The following is a 14,714-nucleotide window of genomic DNA, read 5'->3' on the forward strand; positions in this document are numbered from 1 at the left end:
TTACCAGATTGCGTCACAGTGCCTACAGGCGCAGTACAAATCACCTGCTGCGGAAAGAGTCTCCGACAACTCAATCGACTTATAGGTACACTTCTGTAATGCATAAAGCAATTTCTGCCAAACTGAGCAAAAATTTACTTTGGGAGTAAGACCACTCATGCACATTTACAGCTAAGGATATGGCTGGAAAGGGATGATATAAAGGCATAACTCAGGGACGCCTGGAGCAGTTCTGAACCAAATTTGATGTATACATGACTCATTTTACTTCTTTTTTTAACTTGCTCACTTGTCTGTTGGTCTGTTCCGCAGAAATTTTGCAATTGATTTTAAAATAAATTCACAATGAGCTAGAGGCTGAAAACTTCCAACATAGCTCAGCATTCCCGTGAAGTGTTAGGAGCCTGGTTTGGAACAAAGACGTCCCAAAAAACACCGAAGAGGTTATTACATCCCAATAGTAACCTATGCATCTGAAACATGGATAATGAACGAAATAGGTTTGAGCATATCACAGGCATGTGAAATCAAGTTCCTCAGAAGTAGGAGAGGAGCAATTAGTAAAGTCTGGATGAGAAATGAAAGGGTAACGGAAATAGCGGAAGAGGTACCTTTACAGAGCAGGATAGAAACATCAAGACTAAAATGGTATGGGCACGTGAAGAGAATGGAAGACAAGAGGATTCTCAAGAAGCTACACGAAATGGAGATGTGAAGGAAGAAGAAGACCAAGGGACAGACGGCTGAAAGATTTAGAAGAGTGTAATGAAAAATCAGGAGAGGTCTGGAACAGAGTGAACAATGAAGGGTGGAAGGAAAGCATGACTAGATGGCGAAGCTTATGTTCCAAACAGACGTAGCATGGAGCTGGAAACTGTTCAAGATGATGATAACGATTCAGACATAAAAACATGAAATGTCAAAAATTTATTTTCAATCGTTGTTGTGGTCTTCAGTCCAAAGCCTTGTTTGCTGCAGCTCTCCATGCTACTCTATCCTGTGGAAGCCTCTTCACCTCCAAGTAGCTACTGCGACCTACATCCTTCTGAATCTGCTTACTGTATCCATTTCTTGGTTTCCATCTACGATTTTTACTCCTCAGGCCCCCCTACAGTACTTAATTGGTGACCCCTTGGTGCCTCAGAGTGTGTCCTAACAAACGATTCCTTCTTCTAGTCAAGTTGAGCCACAGATTCCTCTTTTCCCCAGTTGTATTCAGAACGTGCTCATCAGTTATGTGATCTACCCGTCTAATCCCCAGCATTCTTCTGGAGCACCACATTTCGAAAGCTCTATTCTCTTCTTGTGTAAATTTCTTATCGTCCATGTCTCACTTCTGCACATGGCTACACTCCATACAAATACTTCCAGAAAGGTCTTCCTGACACTTAAATCTATACTAGACGTTAACAAATTTCTCTTCTTCAGAAACGCTTATCATGCCATTCCCAGTCTACATTTTATATCCTCTCTACTTCGACCATCATCAATTATCTCTGTATGTCCATCTTTTTTTAGATGGTTGCGGGACTCGGCTGTTCGATAGATGATGTCAAATGAAACACCTTTCAGCCGTCAAATTTCCAACCTTATTTTATTTGGCAACCAGTTTCAGCGTTTTACTTCAGGCCTCTTACTGACGTGTAGGAAGAATCGCGTGTAGGAACCATCGTCTGCCGAATGTTGGTTGAGGTGATCACAATAGCAAAAATCTACTAATACCAGTATTTCTGGCCCTTTTTAGATCACAACCGAGGTAGGTTCTTCCTACACGTCGGTCAGGGGTCTGAAGATTGCGTCGTAAAACGCTGAAACTGGTTGCCAAATAAAATAAGGTTGGAAACTTGAAGGCTGAAAGGTGTTTCATGTGACAACCATCATCAATTATTTTGCTGCCCAAATAACAAAACTAACGAACTACTTTAAGTGTCTCGTTTCCTAATCTTATTCCCTCAGTATCACCTGATTTAATTTGACTACATTCCATTATCCTCGTTTTCCTTTTGTTGACGTCCACCTTGTATCCTCCTTTCAAGACACTTTCCATTCCGCTGAACTGCTCTTCCAAGTCCTCTCTGTCTCTGACAGAATTACGATGTCATCGCCAAACCTCAAAGTTTTTATTTCTTCTCCGTGCACTTTAATTCCTACTCCAAATTTTTGTTTCCTTCACTGCCTTCTCAATGTACAGATTGAATAACATTAGGGAGAGGGTACACCCTGTCTCATTCCCTTCTCAACCACTGTTTCCCTTTCGTGCCCCTCGACTCTTGTTACTGCCGTCTGGTTTCTGCACAAATTGTAAATAGTCTTTCGTTTCCTTTATTTTATTTCTGCTACTTTCACAATTTCAAAGAGAGTACTCCAGTCAATATTGTCAAAAGCTTTCTCTAAGTCTACATATGCTGTAAACGTATGACACTTCCTGGCAGAATAAAACTGTGTACCGGACAGAGGCTCGAACTCGAGACCTTTTCCATTCGTGGGCAAGTGCTCTACCATCTTCTTATTTTTCGATATAGTTCGTTGCGTTTGGTCTGGGCGGACGCCACAAGACATCATTTCAAGTGGCTCGTTGTTTCCTTTACTCAGTTCCCTGACCGAACACGCTGAGCTACCGGCCGGCTCTCGCATCCTACGTTCAAAACTTCACAGAAGCTCTCTTGCGAACCTTGCAGAACTAGAATTCCTGGAAGTAAGGATATTGTGGTTCAAATGGCTCTGAGCACTATGGGACTTAACCTCTGAGGTCATCATTCCCCTAGAACTTAGAACTACTTAAACCTAACTAACCTAAGGACACCACACACATCCATGCCCGAAGCAGGATTCGAACCTGCGACCGTAGCGGCCGCGCGATTGCAGACTGTAGCGCCTAGAATCGCTCGGCCACTTCGGCCGGCAAGGATATTGTGGAGACATGGCTTAGCAACAGCCTGGGGAATATTTCCAGAACGAGATTTTTACTCTGCAGCGGAATGTGCACTGGTATGAAACACTCCGCTGCAGAGTGAAAATCTCATTCTGGAAACATCCTCCAGGCCGTGGCTAAGCCATGTCTCCGCAATATCCTTTCTTCCAGGAATGCTAGTTCCGCAAGATTCACAGAAGAGCTTCGGTGGTGTTTGGAAGGTAGGAGGTACTGGCAGAATTGAAGCTGTGAGGATAGGTCGTGAGTCGTGCTTGGGTAGCTCAAGTGGATAATAAAAAAACTGACTAAAGGAATTAACGATCAACTTGAACGGATGTCATGTGACGTCCGCCCAGACCAGACGTGACGAACAATATCGATAAGGGAAAAAAGGAAAAAAAGAGAAAAAAGATGGTAGAGCACTTGCCCGCGAAAAGCAAAGATGTCGAGTTCGAGTCTCGGTCCGGCGCACAGTTTTAATCTACCAGGAAGTTTCGTATCAGCGCACACTCCACTGCGGAGTGAAAATTTCATTCTGGATATAAACGTAGGTTTGCCAGCATTCTCAAAAATTTTAGAAAAAGTAATGTATAGGCAGCTTCTCAACCATCTGACCACAAATAACATATTATCAAGAACACAGTTAGGATTTCTGAAGGGTTCTGATATCGAGAAGGCTATTTACACCTACAGTGAAAACGTACTTAATTCATTAAATAACAAATTACAAGCAGCAAGCATTTTCTGTGATTTGTCAAAGGCATTTGATTGTGTGAACCACAACATCCTTTTAAATAAATTAGAATTCTATGGTGTCACGGGCAGTGCTGCAAAATGGTTCAAGTCATACCCTGCTAACAGGAAACAAAGGGTGTCAGTGCAAGGGACTAGTGAATTAAGTCATCAGTCATCATCAGAATGGGAAGAAACTACATGTAGTGTCCCACAAGGATCCATCTTAGGGCCATTGCTTTTTCTTGTGTACATTAATAATCTCTCATCAGTTACACTGCCAGAAGCAGAGTTCGTTTTGTTTGTAGATGGCACAAGTATTGCAATAAATAGTATGTCGAGTGTAATTCTAGAAAGATCTGCTAATGATATTTTCATGGATATTAATAAATGGTTTAATGCCAACTCACTGACATTGAACTTCGAAAAGACTCACTATATGCAATTCAGAACCTGTAAGAGGTTTCCACCCACCATATGCATAAAGTCTGAAGAAGAGCAGATAGAAGAGGTTGACAGTCTTAGATTCCTGGGATTACAACTTGACAATAAATTCAGTTGGGAGGAACACACCACAGAACTGCAGAAACGCCTTAACAAATCTGTATTTGCATTTCCAGTGTTAGCAGACACAGGCGACATAAAAATGAAAAAGCTTGCGTACTTTGCCTACTTTCATTCCATAATGTCATATGATATAATATTATGGGGTAACTCTTCAAGTCAAACAAAAGCTTTCGGAGTCCAAAAGCGTGTAATACGTATTATTTGTGGAGTAAACTCACGGACGTCCTGTAGAAACCTCTTCAAAGAACTGGGAATACTAACTACTGCCTCTCAGTATATTTACTCCTTAATGAAATTTGTCTAAGGCGCTGCAGTCATGGACTGTGCGGCTGGTCCCGGCGGAGTTTCGAGTCCTCCCTCGGGCATTGGAGTGTGTATTTGTCCTTAGGATAATTTACGTTAAGTAGTGTGTGAGCTTAGGGACTGATGACCTTAGCAGTTAAGTCCCATAAGATTTCACACACATTTGAACATTTTTTTTGCAATTTGTCCTGAATAATATATCTCTTTTTCCAACAAACAGCTCAGTTCATACATACATTACCAGGAACAAAAATGATCTGCACAGGGAGTTAAAAGCACTTACTTTAGTTCAAAAAGGGGCCCACTACTCAGGAACACTCATCTTAAATAATTTGCCAGCAAACACAAAAAAATTTAGTTACAAATAAAGATCAGTTTAAAAGGAGCCCGAAAGACTCACTAATGGCCAACTCCTCCTACTCCATTGACGAATTTTTTAATAGAAACAAATGATGTATTGTATATATTCATACTATTAGTATTGTTATTTCAGCTTAAAAAAATTTTGACATGTTCCACATCCACGAGAATCTCAACAGCACGGATCTATGGAACGAAAAACTAATCTAATCTAATCTAATTTCCTTAACCTACCTTCTATGAGAAGTCGTAGGGTCAGTACTTTTAAGGGGGGTAGGACGTCAAACGGGCCGACTTGGAGCAGGAGAGGCACCACAGGACATTTTAATTTTCACTGTCTATATTTGTACAAGTAAATTCATAAAACTTTGTCAGCATGACCAGGAAGGATTCAGGATTCACACTCGTAGCAGCGGAAGTTCAAAAACGTAACAAAATAATTTTTTTACATGTAAATTTCATCATTTTTTCACTTACTTTTGGCTGCATTTGTTGCTATAGGTACACTTTTCTTCATAAGTAAGAGGGACTGTTCGATGAATTTTGAACAGCATACAAATCATACTCACAGGTGTCTGAAACTCTAGAATCTATTTAATTTATGAAAAAATGAATGAGCTGTTACATTTTACACTTCATGTTTAGAAAAAAATCAAATTTTGTAGATAATTATTTCAATTTTTACCACAGTTTTTAATAGATTTGAAAAATTCTAGAGTTTCATACACCTGTAAGTATGGTTTGTATGCTGTGCAAAATTCATCAAAGAATCTCTCTTATTTGTGAAGAAAAATGCACCTATAGCAACAAATGCAGCCAACAGTAAGTGAAAATATGATGAAATTTCATATCTAAAAAAATTTATTTTGTTATGTTTTTGCACTTCCACTGCTACGAGTGTGAATCCTGAATCCTTTCTGGCGATGCTGACAAAGTTTTATGAATTTATTTGTAAAAGTATAGAGAGTAGAAAAATGTGGTGTCACCGCCAGACACCACACTTGCTAGGTGGTAGCCTTTAAATCGGCCGCGGTCCATTAGTATACGACGGACCCGCGTGTCGCCACTCTCAGTGATAGCAGACCGAGCGCCACCACACGGCAGGTCTAGAGAGACGACCTGGCACTCGCCCCAGTTGTACAGCCGACTTTGCCAGAAATGGTTCACTGACAATTACGCTCTCATTTGCCGAGACGATAGTTAGCATAGCCTTCAGCTACGTCAATTGCTACGACCTAGCAAGGCGCCATTTATCTTTTGCTGGTTATCTTATCAAGCCTGTACCGTCAGACCTATGTTCTCCAATTATGGAATAAAGTTAAGTATTACATCATCTGCGTACTTTATTTGCAATTCTCAAGACATTGTCCTGTTCCAGACCTCACGCCCGTCTGCGTGAGCTTAAACGCGTGCCTTTCGGCTACCCGTCCTAGTGGATTGGCTGTCGGGTCAGTCCACTACAAAAATAAAATGTCCTGTGGTGCCTGTCCTGCTCCAAGTCGGCCCGTTTGATGTCCTACCCCCCTTAACTGAATAATTGTTAGTTTTGTGCAGGCGCGCTGTCGCGGCCGGCAGGCAGCAGCAGTAGCGTGTTTACCGAAGACGCTGTCGCGGTGTAGCCAGGCCATAGCGCGCGCGGCTTCAGCGTGTCTGCCGCGGTCGGCCAGCCAGACGGGTGACTCTGGCAGCGGCAGCAGGGAGAGGAAGAGCAGCGCGGGCGGCACCGCGCACGCGCCGGCCAGCGCCTGCCACGGCAGCCACGCGCCCAGCACGTAGGCCAGCAGGATGCCGCCCGACATGAACAGCGCCGGCAGCGAACCCAGCACCCCGCGCACGCGCGCGTGAGCGCTCTCGTTCACCTGCGCAGCGCCGAGGCGCGTCAGGGGAGGGGCGCACGAGGAAGCGCGCGGATACACACGAGCTAATGTCACTTCTACTGTCTGAGAGAAGATCGAACCAAATTTTGTACATGCTGCAATTGTTTTACTGGCTACCAACGAGTTAAAATTTCATAGAGTGGCTATAGGTCCGCCATGTTTGAAGCAAATTGAAGTTCTGGCCGCCATGTTTTCTTTAGTCAAGGCATTCGTCTGCTGTGTCCCGCCCCCTTGTAACTGCGTTTGACTTACTTGAAATAGCCCATACTAGCTTTATTTTTTCTAAAACAAGCAATAGACAGCAGTGATTTCAGTGTACACTGACAGCAAAAAGGGATGTTTTTGTCGAAATATGGCTAAACTTTTCGATATAGACAACACTACAAGACAACTCAAATAAGTCTGTCCATCCACTATAACGTTACTTGTTGCCCATAAGTTAATGCAATTAGAGCAGGTACCACCAGAATATTACGGTGAAACGCCTAAACATGCAGTGGTTAACTATTAGAAACAGCAACGGACGCAGAAATGCGATATTTTTGTCGCTATTTCAAAGTAAACAGTCAAAGCCTCAAAAACCAGTACACTGTGAACGAGAATTTATTTGAAATACGTGTTACAAGTAGTTAACACAAGCATAGTAATTCAATAACAAAGTCGAAGCGTTCTTGGGTGGGGTAATTTCACAAATTTTCGTAAGTAGCTGTATGCCTTGGCAGAATAAAAGTGTAGGGTCAGGGCAAATTTCCTTATTTGCTGAGAATAATGGCATACTTTAGCACTGCACTGAAGTTCCAATAGCTCCTTCAACAAACCAACTACATGTTCACTGTTTAACATATCAGAAACTGAACTACATAGCCTTCTTCTCAAACCAGCAACTAAAGTCTGTAACTGCACTATTCTTCTTTTGTGTCGTACACTAAGTTGCTTCATTTGCTTTATCCGCTTCTTTAGTCGCACATTCTCTGCTTGTACTCTGTTATATTGTGTTTTCAACTTCTCAGGGCTTGGTAGACAGTAAATGTGGTCAGCAGAAACAGAGGTGGGTCCGACAGGCACTGAAATAATGTAGTTACATCATAAGTTTATAACAGAGTTACACCATAAGATTATAATAGAAAGTATGTAATTCAAAGTAATAAGAACACGGAGTAAAATTAAATTATTGACTTACTTTGTGCTAATGATGTCACTGTAATAGCACTATCTTGCAAATTATCGGAAGATCGCTTTCTGGGTTGTGGTCGTAATACTTTATCTTGCTTTTGTAAATGTGGTGGAAAGTTAAAGATAGTAGGTACTGGTTTTGACAAAAGGCACCTCTGGACGTTTGTGTGGTACATATATTTCTCTTCAAAATGAGCTGAACAGAGGTAACCCATCTTTTTGTAATTTCCTTATCTTTTAAAGGAAATCTGTAATCAACGATAAATAAATTACTTCCTGCATTTGTCTTAAGCATAATTACAGTTCCAATGCAAATGACTCTTTAATAAACATTAAAAAACGTGTGTCGTATTTCGGTACTAATATACTTACTTATAATATGAAATATTTGTTGTTTTATCGCTGCGATTTGTGCAGTTGAACGCTGAACACACTGCAGGCATGTTGACTTTATATTTTGTAACAAAAAAGTCAACTAGAAAAGTTAAATATTGCAGTAATATCACAACAGCTGACACACTTCCAACACAAACAACAGTAACGCTTTCCTAATGTTTTGACTAAGGAGAACATGGCGGCCGAGTTAGCGTTGGTTGCCGCTAGGAGCGCTGTAACTAGTATCTCAGCCACTCTATGAAATTTTAACTCGTTGCTGGCTACAATCTGGGCTTTCTTCTGTTTTCTTTTTTGTGTCAAATAATTTATCAGGACGTTGCTGGATACTGTGCCGTGCGTCGAAACCTTCCGCAAAGTTTGGTATTTTTCGACTTTGTGCCTCTCTGGTGGAATCGCCGGTTGTGTAGAATCTCTTTGCCAGAGAGGCTTTTGGTACGAAATGGTGCGCGAGGCGGCGTACGACGGGCAGCGACGGGAGTCTTGAGCTCCCTGCGGCACGAGGAAGGTTGTGAGCGGGGGGCCATGTACTAATTTAATCCGAGCCTGGAAAAAAAAAATGTGGACAGCGTGCCGGCTTCTCATGCCGGAGTGCCCGGGTTCGATTCCCGGCTGGGTTGCAGATTTTCTGCGCTCAGGGACTGGGTCCTCATTTCATCCACATGGACGTGCAAGTCGCCGAAGTGGCGTCACCTCAAAAGACTTGCACCAGGCGAACAGGTCTACCCGCCGGGAGTCCCTCGCCACACATTTCATTTCAGTCCATGTATGTCCCGGAAAACGACAATGGTACTGCCTGGTACGTCGGTGTTCCCCCGGTCTCCCCGAAATCAGAAAAAACTGAGGCGTTCTCTGGAACAACGACTTAACTGAAGTATATTGAAATCGAGATACAGAGCATCAAATATTTCAATTTTTGTATTCATTTCAATCTCTCGCACATGGACTAAATTTCAGCCATATGTAACGGAGGTACATACCATGTGACATGTTAGACATAGTGACTGACATGAAGTAATAATATAGTACCAAACTTAAGCTGTTTTTCTTTAGATCACTGTATAACATGAAAAACTAAAAATTTTACTATGAAATAGGCGTTAAAATTAGAGGCAGCGTTATCAGATCATAACGCAACAAAAATTATATATTTATTAAACGAACATGTTAGTAGGATGTTCTAAAGTTATTCCTTAAGACATTTTATATAATAAGGGACAAAACACATAACATTCCCCTTTAAAAACCTGTTAGTAAGAGTATACTCTACAATGTGAAATAAATGCATTTTCAATTAAATAAACAAATCAGTAGCACATAATGACTTCCTCTCAAATGATATTCAGTAGTCTTCACATGGCTATTAACGATGATTTTTCTGTTTCAGATTCTGAGTATTCATTTTATTTTGCAAACGCGTAACTTCTACACATTTCTAAATTTTCTTCTCGTGGAAATTTGAGTAGTGCGAAAACATCTTTTGCATCTGTAATCACAGGACGTGACGTCTTCGACACTACCATTCCCGTCTTCAGTATTGCTAATGCGCATCCTCTTTTTTACATGATGAGGAATGCTTAAGAAGACGAGACTGAAAATGAGTTTCTATTGTAACGTAAAGAAACATATTTTTGTATTCCAAATTGTGTCTTTCCTTTGGGGGTCTTGACGTAGTATGGTGATAAAGCTGATGCCCAGGCTTCAATAATGCCCACTCTTTCTACCGCTTCAAAAGGTGCTGCATTCTTTCTGCAGTTCTGAAGCACTGTAATATATTGGCGCGTTTTCAGCATCGCTTAGAAGTTTTCCATATAGGCCGAAGTTACGGTCACATTGACTTTATGTGCCCCCTAGCTGGGAATACGTGTTATACTGTTAGGTTTTTTGATTCTGAAAGCCAAGTACAAAATCTTAACATATCCACATTTTTATTTTGCTCTCCGCATTAATCCTATAGAAGTATAATGGTCTTAATATTAGTTGGATCCTTGAGTTAACTATATATGAAATCATACAAAGAATGAAACAGAATTTGGATCTCTCTTTGCTGCAGCTTCTAGATAACAGTACAATTAACTCGACCGGTCACAGTGACATTAAACATTAAAGACATAGAATCACAGTAGCTTCTTATAGAATTGCACAGTAGTGTTCCCTTTAGTTAGAGCCAAGTTCTGAGCGGAATCAAAGTCGAGCACCCTTGTTTTCAAATTTGGCCAACTTCAAATACTTTTCCTTTAGTTTGTTTTACTGCGCAGCTTTTATTTTGTTCTTCATGTACTTTTTTACGAGGTTCATTTGCGCAGACACTCGATATAACTTCACAATCCCGGCAGAACTCATCCGTATCAGTTTGTGGTTTTTGAAATGAATACGGACTTTTCTCTCTAAAGCACTTATGGTGAGTTTTATACTGTACAGTACCGTATTAGTTTCATGGAGTAATTAATTTTGAAAAGATCTGAATAATTTTGCAGCACTTAAGCCAGGGTTGTCAAAATATTTCCTTTTCGATCTGCCTCGGCGACAATGCGGTTGTTTGCAAGAAAACGTCCCACAAAGATCGGACCATTTCCAATAATTCCGTGGCTGTTTTATGCGGTCTGTTGCTGTGTTGTCCTATGTCTTCTTCTACTATACGAACTACAGCATTTAACGCTTTAAAACCATTTTTAAACGACTCTCGGTACAGTATTGTGCAAAACTCTCTGGAATGAGGATTTACAGACTACAAAACATTCCTTTTTGAATTTTAGATGATAACTTTGTGAAGAGCTGCGGTTCCGACAGGACTTAGTTTCACAGACGTTCTAGATGCAGTATTTTCTTCTTTTCAATTAAACATAAAATCAATGCTTCTTTCGTGTTCTTTTCACCTATAGCCCAGAATCTTTCATGGATCTCTTCTTAATCTTTCAAGTTTCCTTTTACAAAACATTCTTTTGCGCAACTCCTCATTGACCTCAAATTTTCTTAGAACTGATTTTCTTATTAATTTTCGGTGCAGAATAACACTGTCCAGAATTTCTCTTCCTCTTCGTGACCTCTTTCTTCCTCTTTGCCGCGTGGGATTAGCCGAGCGGTCTCAGGCGCTGCAAAAAATGGTTCAAATGGCTCTGATCACTATGGGACTTGCCATCTATGGTCATCAGTCCCCTAGAACTTAGAACTTCTTAAACCTAACTAGCCTCAGGACAGCACACAACACCCAGTCATCACGAGGCAGAGAAAATCCCTGAGCCCGCCGGGAATCGAACCCGGGCTCAGGCGCTGCAGTTATGGATTGTGCGGCTGGTCCCGGCGGAGGTTCGAGTCCTCCCTCGGGCATGTGTGTGTGTGTGTTTGTCCTTAGGATAATTTAGGTTAAGTAAGCTTAGGGACTGATGACCTAAGCAGTTAAGTCGCATAAGATTTCACGCACATTTGAACACATTTTTTTCTTCCGCTTCATCTGTCGAATTTTTCGTTTCCTTCGAATCTTGACTCTCCTTACTTGACATATTAACATAATCACTTCTCATATTTTTCAGAGTTTCTGTTGACTTCAGTATGACGTTTTCAGAATTGAATTCCACGTTAAAGATACCACATCCCTAATAAGTACGTCTCAGCACAGCGCACACGAAACACGGGTTCGAGAGGCTTGGTAGTTTGCTGTCTACGGCGGTCTGTGGAACACTACCTGGCGAAGCACAGCAGTCAAATGTTTCTAAAGACGTTGTATCTGTCGGACAGTAATAATATTTTGTCGACAGAAAGACTTGTTGGTACAGATTCAATATTTGCACGAAACAGGAAAACGACTTAATGGACTTAAACTTGTTGTTCCAGGGAACCCCTCACTGTAAGTGATGCCTGCACTTTGAGTAGTGCGTAGCGAGAGAAACTCGCCTTTTTTGCCGTCGATCACGTGACTTAGATGTTGATTTCAAACTTTGACTCGGAAGAGATGAGGGCGCGCGCTGTCTGTGTGCCTCAATGATAAATGTTAACAACACAGACGGGCCAAAGCGCAGCTTTGTTTGAAGCCAATTGGAAACTTAGCCGGCATATTTAGCAATGTCATGTTGGATGTTAGTACGGAATTACATGGTTTTATCTGTTGTACAACAACATTTGCTTACGCCAGTCATCATTTTTCTTTATTTCTTGCGTGACGCTTTTCGGAAAATAATTACCAATATGAAGTGCGTCTTTCGTGTGCTATAGCGTCTCAAGCGTGATGTGCAATCTTTTTGTGTTAAACTGATGCCTTTACTGTAATGTAAACACGGGCATCTTTGTAATCAACGATATATTTTGGCGAATTTGTTTATAATTTCTTCCCACGCTTGTTATATCTCTGTCTAGAATGATGGTTGGTTGGTTTGGTTGGTTTGGGAGGAGGGGACTAACGGATTAGGGAAGTGTGGGGAAGGAAGTCGGCCGTGCTCTTTCGAAGGAACCATTCCGGCATCTGCCTGTAGCGATTTAGGGAAATCACTGAAAACCTAAATCAGAATGGCTGGACGGGATTGAACCGTCGGTCTCCAGATTGCGAGTCCAGTGTGCTAACCACTGCGCCACCTCGCTCGGTAGGATGATGTTTCGTATGTTTGGCGCTAGGAAGTGTATTCTCATGTATTTATGATAGAGGTTTATTTGTATAGGTCATTGGTATGTGCAGAAAAAGAAAACAATAGTAGACGTAAAAAAACATTTTCAGATGTGATTCGAAGACTTAATTATCGTTGATTTTGAGGATAATTCGGGATATGCAAGCTCATTTTGTTTTTGTATGGCGTTGAGCGGTTCTAATGGTAATGTTTTAGGTCATATTGCGTTAAGATTTTGATGAAAACCTTATTTCCCTTCCTGAAATCAGGAAGTTGCTGAGCAGTTTCCGTGTTGCAGAAAGGGAATTGTAGGACCTGTGGGGTGAAGGTAGTGTTTTACGAGGGTCAGCCAAAAAATAATGCCTCCTCTTTTTCTAATTTATGTTGTAGAAGAAAAGTAAATGCTGTATACACAGGATAACAGCCATAACATTCAAGATTAATTTTCACTTTTCGAGATAATCACGATCCTTGTCCAGCTTTTTACCACCTTGAAACAAGAGTGTTGTGTTTTTTTGAAATGGAGAGTGTGACCATTTACAGAAAAACCACTAAATAATAGTTTTAAGAACATTATTTACAGCTTCTTCTGTAGGTATATGCATGCTTGAACTGATTAAAACACTAAAGTCATTTCCAAAACGAACTAATTCTGGTTTTTTTATGTGATGTCCGCCAGTTATGCAAAACACCGTTTTTCGCAGTACCCAAACATGTTTCGGCACCACTGTGCCATCATCAGTGGGTTTTCGGTTTTATTTATTCTGCAATGTGAACATTTTTGTTAAATGATTATAAAATTAGGTGCATTTTTAGTTCAAACAACAGATCATTTCTTTTGTAAATACCTTTTCATTTGGTGTGCATGAATTTTCTGGATCACATTTGTGTTAGTTACTACAGGTAGCTTCTCATTTGCAACCAAACGATGTTGATGAGAAAGTCTTTTGCTGGAAGTTAACCTATCTCATAGAAGGTAACTTAGTTTTTTGCCATGTTTTCGCGCCTATTTTCGTATTTACTTACGTTTTCGTGTGGCAAGCACTTCCATTCTCCGCATCATGCTGAGATGTTGTGATTCATACGTAACTATAACAAGTATTTTCCACAAATAACGTAGTAAAACAGTTTTTCACTACACCAGAACACAGTGTGATGCTTGCTACACTAAAACTTAAGTAAATAAGAAAATAGGCGCGAAAACATCGCGAAAAACTAAATTACAGTCTAGAAGGTAGGTTAACTCCCAGGAAAAACTTTCTCATCAACATCGTTTGGTTGCAGATGACAAGCTACCTGTAGTAATTAACACAAAAGTGATCCAAAAAATTCATGCACACCAAATGTAAAGGTATTTACAAAAAGAAATGATCTGTTGTTTGAATTAAAAATGCACATAATTTTATAATCGTTTAACAAAAATATTCACATTACAGAATAAATAAAAACGAAAACCCACTGATGATGGCACAGTGGTGCCGAAACACGTTTGGGTACTGAGAAAAACGGGGTTTTGCATAAGTGGCGGACCTCGCATCCAAAAAAAATTTTAGCTGCGAACATGGCCAATATAAGGAGCTGCAAATTAAAAAGATGGATAATTCTGTTTGTTTTATATTAGATGGGGGGGGGTCATTTACATATATGAGAAACAATAGTGGACCTTAGACTGAGGCCTGTGGAGCCTCACAAATGATTTCTTCCCATTGAGCACGATCTCCTCTCTTTACATTCGTAGGATTACCAAGTACGACTTCTGCATTCTTTTGGTTCGATACAACATCTATTTGTCGTGCTATTCAA

At 40.8% G+C, this 14,714-nt stretch overlaps 1 protein-coding gene across 1 annotated transcript in view; it reads right to left on the reverse strand.

The window, feature by feature from the left end:
- The window catches only part of LOC124597453 (facilitated trehalose transporter Tret1-2 homolog), a 252,053-nt gene that overhangs the window by 69,433 nt on the left and 167,906 nt on the right, over nucleotides 1-14,714 (reverse strand). Inside the window, exon 4 of the mRNA XM_047135939.1 lies at nucleotides 6,471-6,732. Within this exon, the coding sequence (XP_046991895.1) occupies nucleotides 6,471-6,732 (262 nt within the window). The remainder of the gene's footprint in view (nucleotides 1-6,470; nucleotides 6,733-14,714) is intronic.

Source organism: Schistocerca americana, chromosome 1 (assembly GCF_021461395.2).
Source record: "Schistocerca americana isolate TAMUIC-IGC-003095 chromosome 1, iqSchAmer2.1, whole genome shotgun sequence".
NCBI lineage: Eukaryota > Metazoa > Arthropoda > Insecta > Orthoptera > Acrididae > Schistocerca > Schistocerca americana.